Genomic DNA, 24,246 nt, shown 5'->3' with positions numbered 1-24,246 from the left:
AGCCATCTGATACGGTACCTACATCCCTTAGTCATGGTGGTGTTGTCACTCACATTTCATGTACTCTCGTCTCACTCCACGCTCTCTACCAATACAATAAGAATGTATACCAGCTTGTTTATTTCAAACAACCTTACTGGAGCTGTACCCATCATCCCACTATTACACCTATGCAGATATTTCTCAAGTGTTTTGGAAGGTATGTCAGCTATGAAGAGAGACCAAATCAGGGGTGGCCCTTGTAAGACATATGAGTCATAGTGGAAAATAAGGCCATAAGTCCAAGTGAGGCCTTCTTTTTTATCATGACCGGATGTAAAACAGTTCATCCAATTGAGTGGATAAACCATGGATCTGGCAACACTGGCCACCCAGACCAGTCCAAGCTCCTGAATTTAGAAAAGGAAGATCATGTTTAACAATTCTACTAGGTTTCTTTACAAGAGTAATTGATGAGGTACAAGGAAGAGATAGATGAGTCAACACAGTGTATTTGAATATTAAAAAGGCTTTTGACAGGGTACCACAAAGAAGATTCTTATGGAAAATTGAACACATAGGATGAGGAACTACTTAACATGAAGAGAAAGGAAGACTGTGGCAAGAAACACCTCATCAAGTTGCAGCAGTGTAACTAATAGTTTACCACAGAGTTCAGTGCTGGCACCAATAATGTTCCAAATATATATTAGTGATATACAAGAGGGCTGGAGTAGCTACGTAGATTTGTTTGCAGATGATGCAAAACTCCTGAGAGTAATAAAGAGCAATTAGGACTGTATGGACCTGCAAAGCAATACTGACAAGATCTATGAATGGGGCCAAAAGTGGAAATTAGAATTTAATGCCAAGAAATGTCATGTGATGGAAATGGGTAAAAGTAATAAAAGACTTGTGGGAATACAAAGTGGGAGAAAAACTTATAATAAAGAGGAAGAAAGAGAAAGACATGAGAGTAGTTATACCAGATAGCCTGACCCCAGGAAGACACATAAATGGGTTATTTACTTCAACATATAAGACATTAATAAACATCAGGGAGGTGTTTAATTACATGGATAAGAGTATCATAAAAAAAAAATAATAAACACCATGATAAGACCCAGACTTGAATGTGCAGCAGTGGTATGGTCTTCACACATGCAAAAGGATATAAAAAAAACTAGAAAGAATCCAAAGGATAGCTACAAGATGGTGCCAGAAATTAAGGACCTTACTAAGTCTTATGAATAAAGACAAGGAAATGGGACTACCAACTTTGAAGAGTAGACAGGAGAGAGGAAATCTAATAACAATGTATAAGATAGTAAACCCTATGAAAAAGATAGACAGACAAGACCTGGTACCCCTAACTAAAGATGGAGATAAATAGATACAAAGACACTAAGAATATCATGAGAAGTCAATGTTTGAAGAACATTAAAACCTTAGTTTTCCACATAGGACAGTGGACATCTGTAGCAGATTGAGTGAAGAGACTGTAACAACAGAAAATGTGTGTATATTTAAGGAAAAAGTTGGATTAAATTAGATATGGAGACAGGGCACTATGAGCCCCAACCAAACCCTGTAATAGACTACGTCAATACAACTAGGTAAACACACACACACACACACACACACACACACACACACACACACACACACACACACACACACACTAGAGACTAGAGACTTCGAAGGTTTTATTACTACGCCAAAAGGACTACAGAAACTTGACTTGGATGCAAGAATCCAGGCGCTGGAGAGTAAGTTCCTAAGCATTTTGACAATAGAAGAAAAACTGGATAGAGTTCTAGCCGAGAATGATTCATTTAAAAAAGAGATCTACTTGTTAACGCTAAAGAATAAAGAGCTGTTGAAGGAAAAAGTACAGATGGAGAAAGAAAACCAACAAATAAGGAAACAATGTGAAGAAATGAAGGCTAAACTCATGGAAATGGAGATAAAAATATCCAAAGGGGACTTGAAGAAAGAGGAATGTCTTAATCTAATTGACACTAAGATGAAAGAAGTGAATCATGAACATCTGGAGGTACAAAGGTCATTTAGAGAGATAGTAAAAAAGCAGGAAGAGGAAAATAAAGGGATTACGCAGAGGGAAATGGTAAAGGCACTAAAGGAAAATGAGTATGTGGTGAGAGATATCGCTGAAAAGAAAAATGTGTGATCATAATAGGATTGCGGGAGGAAACTAACAGGAACTGGCAGGACAGGAGGGATAAGGAAAATGACAAGATTAAGTCTTTACTGAACAAGATCTCTGTGGAAGAAGAGGACCTATATGCTGAGGTAGAAGAAAGTGTGAGATTGGGAGCTTTTGAGGAAGGCAAGAATAGACCATTAAAATTGAAATTAAAGTCTCAGGTGGCAGCGGAGGCCTTGTTGAGGAGGGCTTGGAAACTTAAGGACTCTGAGGAAACCAAAACAATTTACATAAGAAGAAATATGTCACAAGATGAGAGAATGAAGATGAAGGAGCTAGTATCTGAAGTGAAGGAGAGGAATGACGAAAGAACAGAGGAGGAAAAGATCAAGTTTTTTTGGAGGATGAGAAATGGGAGGCTAAAGAAGTGGTGGATAAAACAGACGGAATAGGCATTACATGGAAGAACGAGACTAGGAATGGAATAAAAGTGACTTACACGAACATAGATGGATTTCTGTCTAAGAGGCTAGAATGTATGGATTACCTAAGAAATAACGAACCGGACATAATGTGTGTAGTGGAAACAAAGCTAAGGCCGAAATAAAGCTAGACTGGTTTGTTGTAAAACACTACAAAGTATGGAGAAATGATAGAAAAATAAAGGTGGTGGTGGTATAATGGTTCTTACTAAGGAAGATCTGATAGTGAAGGAGGTGAACTATAGTAAGAGAAATGAGGAAGTGATAAGTATGCTTATAACAGATGGCAAGAGGGACATTAATATTATAACAGTATACATACCACCCAGAACCAGTGCTTGGGAATATGAACAGTACCAAATGGTGATGAGAAATACTCTAGACAGAATGAAGCAAGAACTCAACAGAAAGGATAGAGTGATGATAGTTGGAGACTTTAATTGCAAAGAAATAGTGTGGGAAGACTACGAAGTGGTGAATGGTGGTGAGTGGGCAGAAGAATTGTTAAAGGTAGCAACAAATAACTTGATGACACAGTGGGTGAGATCACCAACAAGGTGCAGGGGACAAGATGTTGCAGCAAGGTTGGATTTGGTATTTACCAGGGGAATCTCTCTAAAAGAGGAAATTGAACATGAAAGTCCCTTGGGGAAAAGCGATCATGATGTCCTAAGCTTTGAGCTGGATACAGAATTAAGCACGAATAAGATTGTGGAACGCAGGGAGGAAAAATTAAATTATACTAGGGCAAATTATAACCATATAAGGGAGTTCTTTAATGAAATTGACTGGTCCGTGGTATACCAGGAAAGAGATATGCAATTGAAGTACGATAAATTTATGGATTTGTATAACTCTGCTGTGAAAAAGTTTGTGCCATATTACAGAAAGGGGACTTTAAATAATAAACAGTGGTTTAATAGAAATTGTGAAGAAGCAAAAAAGAACAAAGAAAAGGCATGGAAGAAACTTAAGAAAACAGTGATGTATTATCAAGGAAAGCTAGAAAACAGCAAGGAATAGATATGTTGAAGTAAGGAGAACAGCACAGAAGGAATATGAACAGAGGGTGGTGGAAAACTGTGATAGTGACCCAAAATGTTTTACAAATTCATAAATGGAAAACTAAATAAAAGGGAGGCAATAGAAAAGGTAAAAACGGGAAGAAGTATATGAAGATGCTGGAGAGATAGCTGAAATTTTGAACGACAACTTTTGCAAAGTGTTTACAAAGGAGGAGCATTTTATGGGAGGAAGGCCTACGGAAATAAAGCAAATGCAGGACATCATGGTTACTAAGGAAGATGTAAGGAAAATTATAAGCAATCTGGATATTAATAAATCAATGGGGCCTGATGGCATATCTGGGAGGTTGCTAAAAGAATGTAAGGATCAATTGTTGAACCCCATATTTGATATTGTGGAAACCTCCATACGAACAGGATTAGTCCCGAAAGAGTGGAAAAGAGCTGACATTGTGCCTATATATAAGAATGGTAGTAGAATGGAACCGCTAAATTATAGACCAGTATCGTTGACTAGTATATTGTGCAAGGTATGTGAAGAAGTAATTAAAGCTAAGTGGAGTGAGTATCTAGAAAGTGAAAACATTCTGAGTGAAAGGCAGTTTGGTTTCAGAAAAGGAAGATCGTGTGTATCCAATTTATTATGTTTTTATTCAAGAGTGACTGACATACTGCAACATAGAGAGGGATGGGTGGATGCTATCTACCTGGACTTGAGAAAGGCCTTTGATAAAGTACCACACAATAGACTGATGTGGAAACTAAAGATGACTGGAGGAGTAAATGATAAACTAGCAAAATGGATGGAAAATTACTTAATGGGAAGAGAAATGAGAACAGTGGTGAGAGGAAAGAAGTCCGAGAGGAAGAAGGTAACCAGTGGAGTTCCACAAGGGTCAGTGCTGGGTCCCATCATGTTTTTGATTTATGTTAATGATATGCCAGTAGGAATTGACAGTTATATGAACATGTTTGCGGACGATACTAAAATTATGAGGAGATTAAAAATGTGGAAGATTGTAACAAGTTACAGGAAGATCTTGATAAAATATATGAGTGGAGTAAAGTGGCAGATGGAATTTAATATAGACAAGACCCATGTTATGAAAATGGGAAGAAGTAGATACCGACCAAACTGGGATTACAGACTGGGTGATGAGAAAATTAAAGAGACCAATGAGGAGAAAGACTTAGGAGTAACCGTGCAAAACACTTTGTCACCGGAGAAACACATTAACAAGATTTTTTGGAAAACATACAACATGCTTCAAAATATTGGCCTTGCATTCCACTACCTAGATGAAGGAATGATGAAGAAGATATTATGTACCTTAATAAGACCCCAGCTAGAATATGCAGCATGTGTCTGGTCACCATATGAAGAAAAATGTGAAGAAGGTAGAAAGGGTACAAAGGCTGGCAACAAGGATGGTACCAGGACTCAGGGAGTTAGACTATGAGGAAAGACTGAGGAAGCTGGGGCTGACCACATTAGAAGAGAGAAGAACAAGAGGAGACATGATAACTATGTATAAATTGGTGAACAAGATTGACATACTGGATAGAGAGTTGATAAAGGTGACCACAAGTAATTATCTCCGAGGACATGGAAAAAAGCTAATAAAGGACATCTGTCTAAATGACGTGAGAAAATACAGTTTCCCGCATCGTAGCATTGATAAGTGGAATAAACTGAGCAGTCATGTCGTTGACACTGTGTCAATCAGATGAAAGAGAGATATGACAGGAATGGACAAGGAGACAGGACACAGAGAGCTTAGCTCGGGCCCTGTAATACACAAATAGGTAAATACACACATGGATGGCAGACAAAGCAGACATCAGGACAGCTGCTGCTGAGATTTGTAGTATTTTTTTTCACAGATAGGTGTCCCTGGTTTGTGGGTACCTGGATGGAGTCACACTAGGTTCAGTGTTGTCCTCTCATAAGATTAATTGACAACAAAGCATAACATCTGTCAATATGATCAGATTGGCAGTGCTGGCTTGGCTCTGTTCATCCTCACACCAATGGGATCAGCCCCCAAACTGGCAAGAAGATTTCTCTGGTTTAGGAATGCGGTAAAAAATTGGGGTATCAAGAAAAGTTGGGGGATAGTGTTACGAGGAAAAGAATAATTAATTTGGAGAGTGAAATAGAGATATGAGAGGGCAAATGGAGATAATAGTGAAACACCCCAAAACAGAGAAACAAGTGTGAAAGAGTGTGACATTCGCATCCTTTAATATACACCCATACACAAGTTGAACATACATTGTGAAATTACACAATCTTCATGAAAACTTACACGGGCTGAGAAGCCAATCATACTATGACCAACTCTTATATATGTCCTCCTATTTACCTAGGAGATTCTCACTTCTTCTAACAACCTGCCTCTAACTCTATTTATTTTCTTGCTTGTCAATCCTATCACATGTTTTCTCAAAATCCATAAACACCAAAATCACTTAATTCCCTTTCCCAAAAGGGGTTTAATACAACTGCTTCACTGCAAAGTCTGGTCTAAAAAACAATCCCTTTCCCTTTCTTCCTCTTGATTGGGATATTTTATTCCTTCTTTTACCTTATAAGCAATCTACCAAACACTTCCTACCACACTCAGCAAACATACATCCTTATGCTTTGAGAAATTCCATCTTTACTCTTATCATTTCAACGAGAATTACACATGCATTTGGCAGTAACTGTAACAAAAATGTAAATACAAATCATTACACAATAGTACTTTTGCAAGGCTATTATCATTATTATCTAACCTAACCAAATATATATTCATAGAAGTAAAAGTCACCTACTTTCATCAGTTGAGCCGGATTTCCCTTTTCCTCTTCTATCCTTAGAATTTCCTTTATCAGCAGCATCTTCATTTTCTTTTGCACCCACTTCACACAAATCCTCAAACTTTTTAATAGATATTTTTCCAATCTTGGACTCAGTGCCTTCCTTTTTATGTGAGGATTCAGCTTGGGTGGTTTCTTCTTTACTGTCATCTAATACCATAATGTCTTCACTTTCATCACTACTCTCTTTTTTGTTATTGAGTACACTTGATGTATCTTTATCACACACTTTTTCAGACTTCCCATCTTTTTCACTACATGCATCATCTTTATTATTGTCTGAGATATCTGCATTAGCACCACTGACATCATTTACTGTCTCAGTAACAGCATTTGATGTTCCATCCACAGTCTCTTCTGCTGGGGTTTCTGAATTATTTGTATTTTCATTACAATCTGTCACTAAGTTGCCAGTTTCTGAATTTTGCTTAGTAACATTACTGTAATCACTGGTAGCTGCTTCTTCCAAGTGTCCACTCTCAAGATTTGGATCACAATCGGTAGGGATGCCCAGGACACTGAATACATCATCTTGTGTCATGTTTTGTAAGGAAGCTGCTGGCTTTACTACAGGTTGGGCTGATCCCTGAAAATATCCAATTATGATGATTACAGTGTCATTAGAAAAATATTAAAGGAGTTAAAAAAAAATGCAGTAACAGAATTATTTATATCAAGTGATTAATCTTTTATCTAGCATAAGAGGAATATCAGAATGAGGGAAAAAAAAAAATAATAAAAAAAAAAATTAAATAAAATTGTCTAATAATTTTCTTAGAAAACCATCAAAGTATCTTGTAAGAAGTTTCAAGAAAACCCAAGAAAATTTCTTGTCAAAATATGCAAAATCTAAACCTCAATGTCTTGTATTTTTCTTTAACAAAACAAATCTGTTACTCCAAATGTAATGAAACTTAATTAAAACCTTTATCTGTAGGAACTTTATAGCTCATAAAAATTTGGTGGTTAGGTTCCTAAATAATGAAAATTTAAATTAACTCTTCATACATTCAAGACGATGACGCATATTTTGCATCATTAGAATTCTCATGATATATCCAATGATGCGCATTTTGCATCATGGCTGCTTTCTGCTAAAATGGCAAGTTCTCCTTCCTGGACACTCTATGAGATCTCTCAGAATGTAGGTTATACATGATATGATGGCATACTTGACTTTCATCATTATTACAAAGGTGTCTAACTCTTTTATATCCGGATAAGTACTGATATGCCATGCTGGTAATAATTACTCTATTTTTCAAAAATTTTAAGGTACCAATAGATGAGTTTACCATAAAAATTGGTTTTCTCTCATTTGTGTTCTTCAGAAAATGACCTTGAGAAGGCAGACTATAATTTTTCTTAGTAAAATGTGTGGGTTAATTTCTTTTTGCACATACCTATTATGAGAAATCACTTACCATAATGATGGGGTGGAAGGAGAGAGAGAGAGAGAGAGAGAGAGAGAGAGAGAGAGAGAGAGAGAGAGAGAGAGAGAGAGAGAGAGAGAGAGAGAGAGAGAGAGAGAGAGAGAGAGAGAGAGAGAGAGAGAGAGAGAGAGAGAGAGAGAGAGAGAGAGAGAGAGAGAGAGAGAGAGAGAGAGAGAGAGAGAGAGATGCCTGAGTCACGTATCTTCCCACCCCCACCCAGCCCAGATATGGCGCCAGGAGCTGCTTTCTGTTGCCCAGAGTGAAGAGATTAAGTATGTTTTGCTCATGACATTTAGAAAACTGAGATATTCCAGTAAAATTCTTACAAACAGAAAAAAAAAAAAAATCCCATTACACTGAATAGTGTACCCAAATTTATAGTAAACATATAATTTCTTTACAAAGTAACTTTATGATAATTTTTAAACATACCTTATGCTTCAACATGGCCGAGCTGTGGAATCCCATCATTTTTTTGGAAAGACAGAAGCGTCGCATAAAATTGTCAAGCCAGTCAACAGTTGGCTGAAATTCTTTATCTGAGACCTGCAAGTAAAGAATAAGAATAATTGCCAATATAATAAAAATCATACAACATACTTTCTTCTTCTTTAATAACTAAAATTCAAACCATATATGGCATACCTATAACCATCTTTCCCTTTCTTAGCATTTGTTCACTGCATGGCTAAGACCATGACTGTACTGTATTGTACTCTTTCTAATACTAATTAACTACTTTACTCCCTAAACATACTCATTCTCACCTTACTTATGCATCTCCAAGAAGATTAACACGTCTTGTTCATTCAACCACATCAAAACATTTCTACTGCCACTAAACCCAATCAATCAAAACAACTTTCATGTTTTCATAAACACCAGTGCTATTTTCTTCATCCCATCTTGACAATAACTGACATACTTATCTTCACTCTATAGCAGATACTGCTCTTAAATGACAAAATTACTCATTTAGAAATAGACAACAATTAAAACACTTACTGTCAAAGCAATGCCGAGTGCCATTCTTCTAACATCATCTCTTAATTTGTGCTTCCCTATTTGGCAAAGCTTATCATAAAGCATTCCCTCCACCTTTGGGTGCTTGCTGTGCTTTAGTCCAGCTTCTCGGTACACCTGAAAGAGAAGAGCTACTTTAGAAACATTCCCTGAAAGGTGATCAGTTCACCCTTTTTCCTTTCTAGTAAGTTTTCTAAGGAAAGCATTTTCTGTTTGAGATATTCAAAGATGCTCTAATTTGTTTAATTTTGAAAGGGTGTTCATTATTGTAACGGTGGTCATGCTAATCACACAAACTTTGAAAAATAGATAAATATAGTTTACCTATGTTGAAAAGATAGAAAATATTCTGATTCATATTTATATAAAATGCAAGATATGGGCATATACACTGTTTAGTAAAAAAAAATACCATACAGGTCCTGTTGGCAGCCATGGATACATTTTCAAAGTTCACCAATTTCCAGTTTCACCTCACCTACATCAGTGTAATACAGTATATTCATTTTACCTAGGTAAAATTGGCCATGAACATAAATAGTGTCGACCGGGGAAAATCGGACCGTCCAACGAACCGGTACAATTCAGACCACCTCATTCTTATTTACAATAAATTCATATATAAATTTCTTTTTGAAGTTTTGAGCATTTCACAATAGAAAGTAACTATTTTCACATTTCTTGTGCAGGTTTGATAAAAAAAAAAAAAATCGATACAGGAAAGAAATTACAATTATATGACTGAAAGCACTGAATCATAGCCAAAACAAAAGTGCGGCAAAGTTTGTTTTACCAAATCAGTGGTTTTGGCGAACTTTGTTGTGGCGGTCAGACGCGGCTATCTATCCTCTTCCAAATTGATGATTATAGAGTGTTTTACCTCTACTTTAACATGATTTCATCAGCAATACTTTATTTAGCTTTGTTTTCTCACAATTAACGCACACTTTTTGGTTTAATTTACCCCAGTAAGGAAAATGCGGCTGGGGGAAATCGAACCGCTAGTTTTTAGTGCGCAATTGTTTATATTTTGAGAATATGCATTAATATTTTGCCCTGTGCCATCTTTGGCTTATAAAGGGGATTGCTTAGACTCATTATATACCCAATAATGATTATTAGGATAATTCGCGCAATTTAGGGAAATTTTTAATGAAGACTATAAGCCTATAAAGGACTTCAAAAAGCTAGGAATTGTCCGCTCACACTCTCTCTACAAGCTAGCGAGCGATAGCTAGCTCAATAATCTAGAGAAAAATGAATGTGGAAACCAATGAGCAGTATTTTTATACAAAAAATCAGCTCCCTGTTGCTCGCTAGCCTGCAGAGTGGGAAGGAAAATTAACATGACCAGTCTTTTGACACCCTGAGCCTATACCCTGTTTTTACTCAGCTGATCCTCTTCCATCTACTAGGAGTGCCCATTAATAATATATATGCATATAATCTGCTTATTATATGCTTATGTATCACTTCATAGGGACCTTATAAAAGTACCTTTCACATTCAGAATAAATAATCTTCTTACTGAATACAATAACTTCAAGTGTTACACCAAAACATTGGCTAAAGTAGCCAAGTAAATGAGTAGGCTATGTAGTCTATGAGTAACAGTTTTTTTGTTCTACACTGTTTCTTGCCATTGATTTTGTTATTTTGAATGTGAAAGGCTCAATGTTTATGAAACAAAACTTTTTATTTTTTTGAGGAATTATATCCATTTATATATATATATATATATATATATATATATATATATATATATATATATATATATATATATATATATATATATATTTTTTTTTTTTTTTTTTTTTTCTTTTTCCCATTTGTAAAGGGTAGTTCAAATTACCCTATGGGTGGTTCAGTTTACCCTGGTGGGGGGTTCACATTACCCCATTTTTTTTTATAACTGTGAACCACACTTATTACTTCAAAGCTGAAGAATCTGCTATGAATGATTTTTTTTTTTTTTTTTTTTTTTTTGTTAGTGATTTAAAGGCAATAACTTGCTTATGTTTTCATAAAATTTTTGTAAGTTTATCTTAATAAATGTGGGAACAGTATCAGTTTGTCAAAGCCTGGTCCAAATTACCCCGGTCGACACTAAATAGCAGCTGCTGTACACTTATCCCTAGCTATTAGATTAGATTATGTTCTTAAAAACACAATAGTAAACCATATAGCTTCAGATTTCTCAACCTTTTAATTGTATGTACTCTTTGAAGTCTCTTAGCATTGGTCACATACCCCTTCCCACAAAGCAGCATCAGGAAGGGTCAAAAGAAATGCATGGTCACTGTTGTCAGACATAATTGAAACCATAAATTTGGTTATGAAATCATTATTACCAGTTATTTTGGCTTCATTGTAAGCAAATGACTTTGTAGCCATAAGCAAAAATCCATGACAACTTAAAAAAGTAAAAACAATCAGGCTGAAAACCATGAAGCAGACTTTAATGTTCCTGATGGTGAGGGAAGTGAATGGAGGGTGGCGAATAGGTGACAGTGTTTACCTAGTTGTGTCTTACAGGAAAAGAGCAATGCTCGTGCTGTCCTGTCTCCATACCTATAGTCATCCAGTTTAGCCTTGCTTGAACTACTTTTTCATCAAAATTGGTCCATATTTCTATTTTTCTGTTTGGAAAACTATATTTCTTAATGTCTCTTCTACACAGGATCTTTTATCAATTTCATGCATTGTTCCCTTGTATTTCTTAAGGCCTACACCAATAATTCTTCTTTATCAAATGTGTCCATCCCTTTCCATGCCCTGTATACAGCAATTAGGTCTCCTTTTTCTTTCTTCTGTTGCAATTTTGGAAGTTTTAATCTCTTTAAAAGAACATACTATGATGTTATGTAATATCTCTGCCAGCTGGTCATTACATTCCCTCAGTATCCAATTTGACACCCCCATCTGGTCCTTGAGCGACAAATAGTGTGTCTCACTTTGGTGTTTGTTTGGTACTTATAAGGAGAAAGAACATCAATAGAAAACAAGCAAAAGTGACTACTGAAATCATGGATTTGCAAGGTTGTGTGGCAACTGTAGTCCAAGAGAGCTTTCTCTCAAGTAATAATTCCAAGAGTTGTCACTTACTGAACTGATTCTAATACAAGACACATCTAACCTAACACAAGTAGGCCACTTTCTACAGATTTGCAGTAATCAAAAACCAAAGTATTTTGAGAAAACTGTCACAAACACCCAAAAATTCCTCTCACATACCTCTGGTTGAAAATCTGAGACAGCCAATTCATTATAAAAGGATCAGTGGAGGAGGCATTCCTGCTGACCACTACCACCAACACCATGAAGGTTTACTAGTTTCAAGTGACCATTAGTTTTAGGTGACAATGTGCATGTACAGTCCTATTTCTACTGCCATACGTATGACACATTTACTCCCAGCCACAGTAATGCAAAAACATCAGTTGACACATTTCTACCACAGCTGTAGTAGGAATGTCAATTAAATTAGGATCAGGTAATACTACACACCATTTAGGTTAGGTGAGGTATTGCTACACGTCATTTAGATTACATTGGGTAATCCTAGGTTAGACTAGAATCCTTAACACTGTAACTACACCAGACCTCATAAGATGTTATGTGAGTGACTACATTAGACATCTATAAGATGACTCATGTTCCAAGCTACCCATAAAAAAATTCCCACATAGCCAATGTAAAATCCCATGAGCCTTAAGTGGCAACAACATCCCTCTGTCACACCACATAGCTGTAAATAACTCAGTTGGCCTGTAGCTGTCATGGAGGATATCATGACAAGGTCTACTAACTAAGTTATGTGTAGACAGAAGACAAGCACTGGAGTGATTAAAGGAGGGTTTTAGTGAAGAGAAAGATCATACTAAACAATGCTGAAAGTGACCATCAACACCTTTAGATATTACAAAGCAAGATAAGAGTAAACCTGGTCAAGTTCCTATGTGCACCTTGTCGCCGCCACATTATCAAGTACAAAAAGTCACCAGCACTTCATTGACTCCTTCAAAGTTTTTACCCTTAATTGAAAACTCTGAAGAATCACTTTCATCATCACCTAAAGATCTACAGTAGCAGACAGAACAGGATAATGATAGTGGAGGTATAGGAGAAGAATCATCTGATATGTTGAGCGAAAATGGTCATCAATATGTGTGTGGAATATCAAGTACCAATGTGCACTGTACTATGTTTCATGGCGTATCACACACTCAAAGAATACTGAACAATGTGAAGCAAACTGAATGTAGTTTAGTGCAAGAGAAGAAAAATAAGTTATCTCAAAAGACTGTGAATGATACAATCTACTTTTACTGGATAGTCAGACAGTAATGGTTGCTGTGATTCATTGTAAGTGTTGTAAATAGATTAGGAAATTAGTTGTAGGATAATGTTTAGATATGACTAAGTGTAAACTGACTCCACCAATCACAAGACTATCCCATCACTGTGTCCCTCTCGCATTGACACAGCATTGCCAACATGCCTTCAACCAATCACCATTGTCACACGAGTTAAATAATTTTTTTCTTTTCTACATACAGTGGTGCACCATGATAACAGACCTCGCAGTAACATATGTTGCTCAATAACAAACTGGTCAGATACTAAGCAATTTCTTTACCGTAATGGCATTCCCCCCCCCAGCAATGAACCCTTAGTACCAGTGGCTGCATGGATGAATACAATACAATAAACGTGCCCTTGACCACACACCCCCAAAAAAGACTGTGTTTATCCTGCATGCTAGATGCTAAATTTCTAACATGCAATTTTACAAAACTTGTAATAAGGTGAAGAGTGGCAACTGCTTCACACTCATGGTGAATTGTGGTCCTGAGCTGGTTGGACCCACAGCCTGCCGACATTAATAGCTAGTTATGTATTTCTGTTTGGATGTTGTTGGGCAAGTGAGGAAAATTACTGTGTGTGTGTGTGTGTGTGTGTGTGTGTGTGTGTGTGTGTGTGTGTGTGTGTGTGTGTGTGTGTGTGTGTGTGTGTGTGTGTGTGTGTGTGTGTGTGTGTGTGCGTGCGTGCGTGCGTGCGTGCGTGCGTGTGTGTGTGTGTGTCTGTGTGTCTGTGTGTGTGTTTCACTGTTTGATCTGCTGCAGTCTCTGACGAGACAGCCAGACGTTACCCTACGGAATGAGCTCAGAGCTCATTATTTCCGATCTTCGGATAGGCCTGAGACCAGGCACACACCACACACCGGGACAACAAGGTCACAACTCCTCGATTTACATCCCGTACCTACTCACTGCTAGGTGAACAGGGGCGACATGTGAAAGGAGACACACCCAAATATCTCCACCCGGCCGGGGAATCGAACCCTGGTCCTCTGGCTTGTGAAGCCAACACTCTAACCACTGAGCTACTGGGCGTGTGTGTGTGTGTGTGTGTGTGTGTGTGTGTGTGTGTGTGTGTGTGTGTGTGTGTGTGTGTGTGTGTGTGTGTGTGTGTGTGTGTGTGTGTGTGTGTGTGTGTGTGTGTGTGTGTGTGTGTGTGTGTGTGTTGTCTGTGTGTGTGTGTGTGTGTGTGTGTGTGTGTGTGTGTGTGTGTGTGTGTGTGTGTGTGTGTGTGTGTGTGTGTGTGTGTGTGTGTGTGTGTGTGTGTGTGTGTGTGTGTGTGTGTGTGTGTGTGTGTGTGTGTGTGTGTGTGTGTGTGTGTGTGTGTGTGTGTGTGTGTGTGTGTGTGTGTGTGTGTGTGTCACTGTTTGTCTGTCTCTGTGAGACAGCCAGACATTACCCTACGGAACGAGCTCAGAGCTCATTATTTCCGATCTTGGATAGGTCTGACCAGGCACACACACACACCGTCACAACTCCTCGATTTACATCCCGTACCTACTCACTGCTAGGTGAACAGGGCTACACGTGAGGAGACACACCCAAATATCTCCACCGGCCGGGGAATCGAACCCGGTCATCTGGCTTGTGAAGCCAGCGCTCTAACCACTGAGCTACCGGGTGTGTGTGTGTGTGTGTGTGTGTGTGTGTGTGTGTGTGTGTCTGTGTGTGTGTGTGTGTGTGTGTGTGTGTGTGTGTGTGTGTGTGTGTGTGTGTGTGTGTGTGTGTGTGTGTGTGTGTGTGTGTGTGTGTGTGTGTGTGTGTGTGTGTGTGTGTGTGTGTGTGTGTGTGTGTGTGTGTGTGTGTGTGTGTGTGTGTGTGTGTGTGTGTGTGTGTGTGTGTGTGTGTGTGTGTGTGTGTGTGTGTGTGTGTGTGTGTGTGTGTGTGTGTGTGTGTGTGTGTGTGTGTGTGTGTGTGTGTGTGTGTGTGTGTGTGTGTGTGTGTGTGTGTGTGTGTGTGTGTGTGTGTGTGTATCTGTGTGTGTGTGTGTGTATGTGTGTGTGTGTGTGTGTGTGTGTGTGTGTGTGTGTGTGTGTGTGTGTGTGTGTGTGTGTGTGTGTGTGTGTGTGTGTGTGTGTGTGTGTGTGTGTGTGTGTGTGTGTGTGTGTGTGTGTGTGTGTGTGTGTGTGTGTGTGTGTGTGTAATTCACTGTTTGATCTGCTGCAGTCTCTGATGAGACAGCCAGACGTTACCCTACGGAACGAGCTTAGAGCTCATTGTTACCGATCTTCAGATACGCCTGAGACCAGGCACACACCACACACCGGGACAACAAGGTCACAACTTCTCGATTTACATCCCGTACCTACTCACTGCTAGGTGAACAGGGCTACGTGAAAGGAGACACACCCAAATATCTCCACCCGGCCGGGGAATCAAACCCCGGTCATCTGGCTTGTGAAGCCAGCGCTCTAACCACTGAGCTACCGGCTTACTGGTTGATTGTTTTCTTCCATTGTCACTCCTAAATCCTTTTCCTTTTTTACTTTCTCTAGTTCTACTCCATCTCCCATCTTATAGATTCCCATGGGTCGTCTTTCACTCTTTCCCATTTCCATGACATGGCTTTTGTTCACATTGAATTCCATTTCCCACTTTTTACTCCATTCCCAGATCTTATTTAGGTCTTCTTGCAGTATTTCACAATCCTCCTTTTGCTTTATAACTCTGCACAGTTTCGTATCATCTGCAAACAGATTTATGTAGCTGTTCACTCCTTCTGGCATGTCGTTAATATAAATGAGGAAAAGTATTGGTGCCAATACTGACCCCTGTGGCACTCCGCTTTCTACTGCTCTCCACTTGGACTTCATATCTTTAACTACTGTCCTTATTTCTCTCCCCCTCAAATAATTTTCTATCCATCTCAATGTGCTTCCTTTTAAGCCACCCTTCTCCTCTAACTTCCATAGTAATCTTGCATGTGGCACTTTGTCAAATGCCTTTTTTAAATCCAAATAAATACAGTCAACCCATCCTCTCTCTCTTGTACTCTATCAACTATTCTAGAATAGAAACTCAATAAATTAGTTACACAAGACCGTCTTTTCTAAAACCAAATTGGCTATTTGATATTAATTTGTTGTCTTCAAGGAACTCGATCCATTGTTTCTTTATTATTCTTTCACACATCTTGCATATTACACTAGTTAGTGATACCGGTCTGTAATTTAAAGGTTCTTCCTTCCTTCCGCTCTTATATATGGGAACCACCTCAGCTCTTTTCCATTCTACTGGTACTGTTCCATTTTCTATTGAGCATTTTATGATGTTGTATATAGGACTTGCTAGTTCTTCCCTACATTCTTTCAGTATTCTGCCTGAGACTTCATCCGGTCCCATTGCCTTCTCTTCATCCAGTTCCTTCATTAACTCTTTTATTTCAAGCTTGGTTACTTTAATCTCTTTCATATAGACTGTCTCTCTATTACCCTGTGGCCTTTCAAATTTGGATTCCTTAGTAAAGACCTCCTGGAATTTATTATTTAATAGTTCTGCCATACTTTTGGGTCTTCCACCATCCCGTTCTCTCCTTTTAACCTTTCTATTGTTTCTTTTGCCTAATTTTTCCATTTATGAATCTATAGAACAATTTTGGTTGCTCCTTACATTTTTCGACAATGTCCTTTTCAAAGTTCTTTTCCTCTTCCTTCCTCACCTTAACATATTCATTTCTCGCTGCCTTGAAGTTTTCCTTATTTACTGGATTTCTATTTCTCCTCCACCTTTTCCATGCTCCATCTCTTTTCTCCTTTGCCCTAGCACACCTTGCATTAAACCAATCTTTCTTTCCTTCTTCTTTAGGTCTATATTTTGGGACATATTCCTGACTCCTGTTTTGTATATTTCCAAAAATAAGTTATACTTCTCTTGCATCGTCTCTGAGTTTTCCATCTCCTCCCAGTTTACGTTTTAAAATAGTTCTTGAGATTCTCAATATCAGCCTTTCTGTAATTTAATCGGTCTCCTTTGTATGAATCGTCTCTATCTTCCTTTCCTCTTCTATATCTATTTCTAATATTACATGGTCACTCTTTCCCAATGGGCACTTATATCTTATATCATCATTCATTTGTATACCCTTGTAAAAACTAGGTCCAATCTCGCCGGCTCGTCGTTTCCTCTGAATCTTGTGCATTCCTTTACTCTCTGGTCCATCATATTGTCTATCATTAGGTTCAGAATCTTTCTCCCAGGCTTCTTCCCCATACCACTTTCATAATTTTCCCAGTCCACTTCTTTACAGTTGAAATCTCCTACTAATATCACTTTTCTCCTTTCTTTAACGATTCTCATTAGACTCCTTATTGTGTCATCTATCATGTCTTTATATTCTTGATTGGTCCATGAATTTGTTTTGGTGGCACATATGTTACAATGATTGTTAACTCTTTATTATTAATATGCATCTTAACATACAATACTTCTGCTTTTCCTTCCCCACATTCCACTTGGTTTATCACTATCTCCTTCCTTAACATTATCATGACTCCTCCTCCTCCTTTACCCCCTCTGTCTCTTCTCCATACATTATACCTATTATCCAAGTCTATTTTGATTGCCTCATTTAGTTTTGTTTCAGCCAGGCATACAATATCCGGATTTTCTTTATGTAATCTCTTAATTCTAATTTACTTGATAAAACCCCGTCTATGTTCATATACATCATTTTTAGTCTCTTGCCTTTATCATTTTTAGTTAAACTTGTTCCACTTTTTTCTCTTCCTTCTCGTTTATATACCATTTCCTTATCCTGTCTCCTAGAATTCTCCAAAAAAAAAGCCTTTTTTCCTCTTCTGACCTTTCATTATTTTTTCCCTTAATTCTGCTGCCAGTTCATTGTATCTCTTCCTTTCTTCCTCATTTCTATTTTTCGTTATATAGATATACTTGCAGCCTTCTGTTTCTCTAAGTTTTGTTGTTCTATATAATATTTCTTCTGTTGCTGCTTGTGATTTTAGTAGTATTTTAATTGGTCTCATTTTTCCTTCTTGATATGGTCCCATTCTGTTTATTTCTTCTACAGTCAACCCTCGGCTATCGCGACAACCGCTGTCGCGTTTTATTGCTATCACGCACCCATGAAAAGCTGCTAAAATTTCATTATCGCGACCTCAGATGCCTGCTATCGCGCGCCAAGCCATGACATCATGGGATATCTGAGCGCTCATTAGCCAAAACCGCCTTCCCGCCAAGATCAATTCGCTATCGCGTTTTCGGCTATAGCGCGGCTATTTCGGCCCCAATTGGGCGCAATAGCCGAGGGTTAAGTGTACTTCCTCTTCTAAGTTCTGCCTATCTTCGTCGTTTAGATTTTTTAGTAGGTCTGACTGATTTCATTTCTTCCTTTTCTCTTCTTGGTCTATATCTTATATTTTTTTCTTTTATTCTAAATACGACTACACTCTTCTTTCTTTCTGCAATTTCTCTAACTAGATTTTCTTTTGTCTTGAGGACTCCTATCATTTTATTTGTCATATTTTCTTCTTTTTCTTTTAGTTGTTCTTGAATCACCTCCTGAAAATCAGCCTTATCTTTCTTATCTTGGACTCTCCATGCTTGTACTTCTTTTTTAATCACGTTCTGTACTCTTTCCTCTTCTTTGTTTACTAGATCTTTCAGCTTTCAGCTTCTCTTTGTGTGTGTGTGTGTGTGTGTGTGTGTGTGTGTGTGTGTGTGTGTGTGTGTGTGTGTGTGTGGAGAGAGAGAGAGAGAGAGAGAGAGAGAGAGAGAGAGAGAGAGAGAGAGAGAGAGAGAGAGAGAGAGAGAGAGAGAGAGCCCGTATCTGGGCTGGAAGGTGGTAGGGGATATCTGACTCAGAGGCAGTTCTCTCTCTCTCTCTCTCTCTCTCTACAAAAATAAGAATGATAATTGTAAGTATTTCCTATACAGGCAACCCCCGCTTAACGAAGGGGTTACATTCCTAAAAAACCCTTTGTTAAGCGAATTTTCGTTAAGCGAACCAATCATAACAAGTTTAACCCCTGACTTGAGCTTCCATTGAGAGTAAACAAAGCAAGAGTGCATCATAGTAAAGTAAAAGGTTTAATGAAAGTAAAAATTATGAAGTTAAACATTTAAGCAGTTTAATTCAAGACTAAGTCATTATAATGTACACTAATGTATGTATGTAAGTAACTTTATAATGTTGATCTTAAATTTATGAAGGGAGGGAGAGTGGAGCGGGAAATACGCTAGCTGGCAACCTGTGGAATGTAAACAAAGGGCGCATCATTGTACCACATACAAAACTTATGTACCACATTTCCACAAGGCTCTCCATTTTATCCATTGCAGAGTCACGAATTCAGATGGTTCTTTTAGCTTGCAAGGAAGATATGATACCAGCCTTCTTAATAGAGTCTGCCGACTTGAAAATGGTAGACAGTAGATGGAGTCAAGCCATGGTGGGAAGCAATGCTATTAGTTTTCTCGCCTCTCTCGTGTCTGCGAATAATATCCAGCTTCACTTCAAGAGTAAGAGACTTCCTGGTTTTCTTAGCAACGCTAGGCGACATTGCAGGGCGCTTTAGTGGCATGTAGAGCAAGGGAAAACGAGCTGCTACTGGAGGCTGCTATTGTTTTGAACTAGGGGAGTGAGTGGTGCACGCTTTGTCCACGAGAGGCGCTGGTGTATTCAAAAGCCTGTCAACTTGTGTGATACGGTGGGGCTTTCAAACTTGGAAAAAATTACCTGGATAAAATTTCATTAAAGCAAGTTTGGTGTTCGTTAAACGAGCAGATGGTAGTAAAAGGAAACCTTCGTTATAGCGAAATTTTGTTGTGTGAACCTTCGTAAAGCAGGGGTTGCCTGTACTAAGGACATACATTATGAAATAAACCAACATATATTTTAGAGAAAAAAAATATTAGTTTGCCTACTCTTGGCCATTTTCTGAAGATGATAAACAACATAAAACATTCACTTTTATGGTGCACTAATCTACAGATTCCATAAAAAAAAAAATAATAAAACAAAATAAAACTATTGCCAGCAAGGCGCATTGGTAATTATCTTAGTAAAAGCCAATCATACACCAATGTAATAATAATGAAAGTCAAATAGGCCATTGTACCATATACAATATACAATCTGAAAGATCTACAGTATTAGGGGAAAAAAATACATCATCTTAGCCTAACGCAGCCATGATGCAGTGTGATTGTCATCGGTTATGTCACGAGCGCTAATAGGAAACAAAATACACATTCTCATATTGATGGCTAATTTAGGTAAGGTAATGTTACACATCATTTAGGTGAGGTCATGTAATGCTAGGTGAGGTTAGGTGATGCTAGGTGAGGTTAGGTGATGTTAGGTGAGGTCATGTAATGCCAAGTGAGGTTAGGTGATGCTAAGTGAGGTCATGTAATGCCAAGTGAGGTTAGGTTATGCGAGGTTAATTTATTGTCCTTAAGAGGGATAGGTGGGTCCAAGGAAGTCTGTACGTTGCTGTAGCTGGGAGTAAAATATACCATGTATCTGGCAGTAAAAATAGGATTGTGCATGCATTTTGGTTTAAACTAAATGGTCATTAAAAGCTGGTATGGGACCCAGAGCTGGTCAGTAACAGTTTTGTATGTGACAAATGAGGATCACTTTGCATTTCTTTAACACAGTGAAGTAAATTTCCTTACGAGTACAATCTTTCATATAATGTCAAGAAAGTCTTAACAAATGCAAATGCTACAACCAATTACTAATACCACATAAAAAGGATGCAGTGAGGCATGAAATAAGATAAGGGATTAGCAAAGAAGTAGTTCTTGAAAGAGCACCACTACTTTTTCTGCTACTCAGCCTCTTTGTACACTGCTTGAGGATCCTCCTTGTCATTGATTTTTAATTTTGCACACAAAAAGTGATTTCCAAAAACAAAGGGGCAACCAAATGATTTGATAGTCAGGCTGTTATTGCCTGCACTTCATCATAAAAAACCTATAATTGATAGCTGTATTTTTTCTCTTTCTAAGGTAAATACAAAATTATTGCAATAATCTTTAGTTCCTAAACAATTTCACAACTGTAGTGTTCATAACTATTGCAGATATCCTTAATGACATGATTAGCATAACTACTGAAAGTAGCAAATTGGTAATTACTTCTTAATTTATTATTAAGATAACTGAAGGTAAAGTTTTCATAATCACCTTTCCTGTCATGATAACTGCCACCTGTTGACTGGTGCCGTCAGGATCTTCCTCCATCTTGAAGGGTTCAAGCATGTTATTGTCGCCTGAATACCAACTCAGCATATCTGCAAGAATGAATATTATCATCATATACAATTAGACTGACTTTTCAAAATACAAATAATTACTTTAACAAGACTGCACAAAGAATTACTATAATTATACTTTGATAAAACAGATTGTAACAACCAAAATAGCTGCTACTGAACTAGCATGCTTTCTTATAATTTTTTTAAGCTTATTTCTGCTATTTTAAGAAAATACATGGCCTCTACCAGTGTAACAGGTGGTACCAGTGAGGGTAAGGTCTGTTTTGTACATGTGTTCTAGTATATGAAGGCAAAAGATTTTATCTCAGCTTGAAAAAATGGTATTTTAGCGGTCAAAAGAGGGACTTTGGCAATGACCAAAGACTGATTGAGGCATTTTTAGGCAATTTATATGGTATAAAGAACTCATGCTTGGCGAAATTCGCATTTGGCGGTAGTTTTGCCAGACTAATCAATTCACCAAGTGTGGGGGCTTACTGTACTTAATTTTACCACTTACTCCTAACCCAACCACACACTGATAATAAACAATGCAAATGATGATATATTATGCTGTGCTTTAGCTTAATTTATGAATATAACAAGTCAGCTAATAAAAAGAAAGGTAAACATTTAGAAAACATAATCTTTGTCTCCCTGGATCAATATTCAGAATTCAGGTTCTACGAGTTTCGTACAATAAACTCTAAAAGGTTTTTGGCCACCCTTAGGTTGTTGTTCTTACTATTTACATTGGGTAGAGCCAGGAAATTATACAGCAGATTGGCCTGGCTCACAGCATTATGGACTCGCTCAACACAAGTATCTGGCTTTGTCGGTACCTGTGCAGACGGACAAAGATTCAGATCTTCAAGTCACTGGTGATCCCTCTCTTACTCTACAGTTGTGAGACATGGACACTGAACACCTACTGAAGAGGCAAATTGATGTCTTTGGTACTAGATGCCTTCGCAAGATCATGGGGTACCACTGGTATGACTTTGTGTCAAATCAGCGATTGCTGTGAGACTGATTCAAGGCTGATTACCAGCATAGTCCGTCAACACCAACTGCAACTACATGGGCATGTGGTACGCTAACAGGAAGCCGATCCTGCATATCAGGTTGTCTCTGAAAGGGATAACCCAGCTTGGAGGAGGACAAGGGGACGTCCACAGAACTCATAGCTGCAGCAAGTCGATGCCTCCTGCTGGGCATTACTTGGCATGGGATGGGAGGCTGCATGGAGACTTGCGAGGCATGACCACCTGGAGTGGTGCCATAGGGTAGGCGAAGCACTGCACCCCCAGCGTATGCCCCCCCATGATTGATTGATTATGTTTTAACGTTCTTACCTTACATACATGCAAAAATAAATCATAAAAAAAGAAAAATTATGATTATTAGGCCTGTAGTCTCTCAGTCAGCATTGATGCCATATGCTAGGCACATGTTTACATCTCACAATAATAGGCTACTAACAAATATTAAAGTATTCAAATGCAAAATACTGGGATCTAATAATGATCTAAATGCATGTAAGTCTTTAAATGTCAGGTGAAATCCTTCAATTCATATTCAGAGCTTAAATCCACTAATATGCCTTTTTTTCATATCAATGTCTGCCAAAACGGGGTGTGTCATATGAGCCCATGCATTTTATGAGCCATCAAATTCTATATATATATATATATATATATATATATATATATATATATATATATATATATATATATATATATATATATATATATATATATATATATATATATATATATATATATATATATATATATATATATATATACACGTGTTTGATTTACACGTTTTTGTTATAAAGCGACCGAAAAAATATTATAATTAATTTAACTTGCGCAATCGGTTTGCTTATACGCGATTTGGCCCAACCGCATTTTCAAACTGAGCGCCAGATGCAATTTCAAACCACGCCAGCTGGCTAATAGGTGGGAGCTCCGCTCTTCTCATGCCTCATTTGCAGTCTGCCAGCACTGAATACAGACAGAATCTCTTCATTCTACCTATAATTCACCAAGATGGCTCCAAAGCGTCCTTCATCTTCTTCTGCATGTGAGGTTATTTTTGATAAGTGGATTTATGATAAAGTGGTAAAGCTCAAAGGAAGATGGTGACTGACTGTGGTGTGAGTGATGAAGGCAGTGACGCAGTGAGTGTTGTGTTTACGTATTCTTTGTTTTGTTGTTTTCTCTTATTATTTTTTGCTTGCTCTTATTATTTCTTGCTTTTCCCTTTATTTTAAATACACTTCTAGTATTTAAAATGATAAATAATAAAAACATGTTAATTTAGCCAAATAAATAGAGTGTTTTATACAAATTTTTTTGGACATCCCGCATCCCCCCTATTATCTATTGTTTCTTACGAGAATTACATGTTTGTTTTACACGAATTTTGATATACGCGATGCCTCTTAGAACGCATCTATCACGTAAATCGAGTTACTTGTACAGGCAACACTCGCTTAACGAATGGGTTACGTTCCTAAAAAAAAAAACGTTCGTTGTGCAAATTTTCGTTAAGCAAACCAATTATGACAAGTTTGACCCCTGACTTGAACTTCCATTGAGAGTAAACAAAGCAAGAGTGCATCATAGTACAGTGAAAGGTTTAATGAAAGTAAATATTATGAAGTTAAACATTTAAGCAGTTT

General features: G+C 37.8%; 1 protein-coding gene across 1 annotated transcript in view; it reads right to left on the bottom strand.

The window, feature by feature from the left end:
- Nucleotides 1-24,246, bottom strand: part of LOC123517194 (transcriptional regulator ATRX-like) — a 166,385-nt gene that overhangs the window by 136,636 nt on the left and 5,503 nt on the right. The window contains 4 exon segments of the mRNA XM_045277199.1: nt 6,474-7,104; nt 8,384-8,497; nt 8,957-9,091; nt 21,487-21,593. Of these exon segments, the coding sequence (XP_045133134.1) occupies nt 6,474-7,104; nt 8,384-8,497; nt 8,957-9,091; nt 21,487-21,561 (955 nt within the window). The 5' untranslated portion in view covers nt 21,562-21,593.

Source organism: Portunus trituberculatus, chromosome 41, assembly GCF_017591435.1.
Source record: "Portunus trituberculatus isolate SZX2019 chromosome 41, ASM1759143v1, whole genome shotgun sequence".
NCBI classification, from domain to species: Eukaryota; Metazoa; Arthropoda; class Malacostraca; order Decapoda; family Portunidae; genus Portunus; species Portunus trituberculatus.
This window is presented reverse-complemented; position numbering and strand designations above follow the sequence as displayed.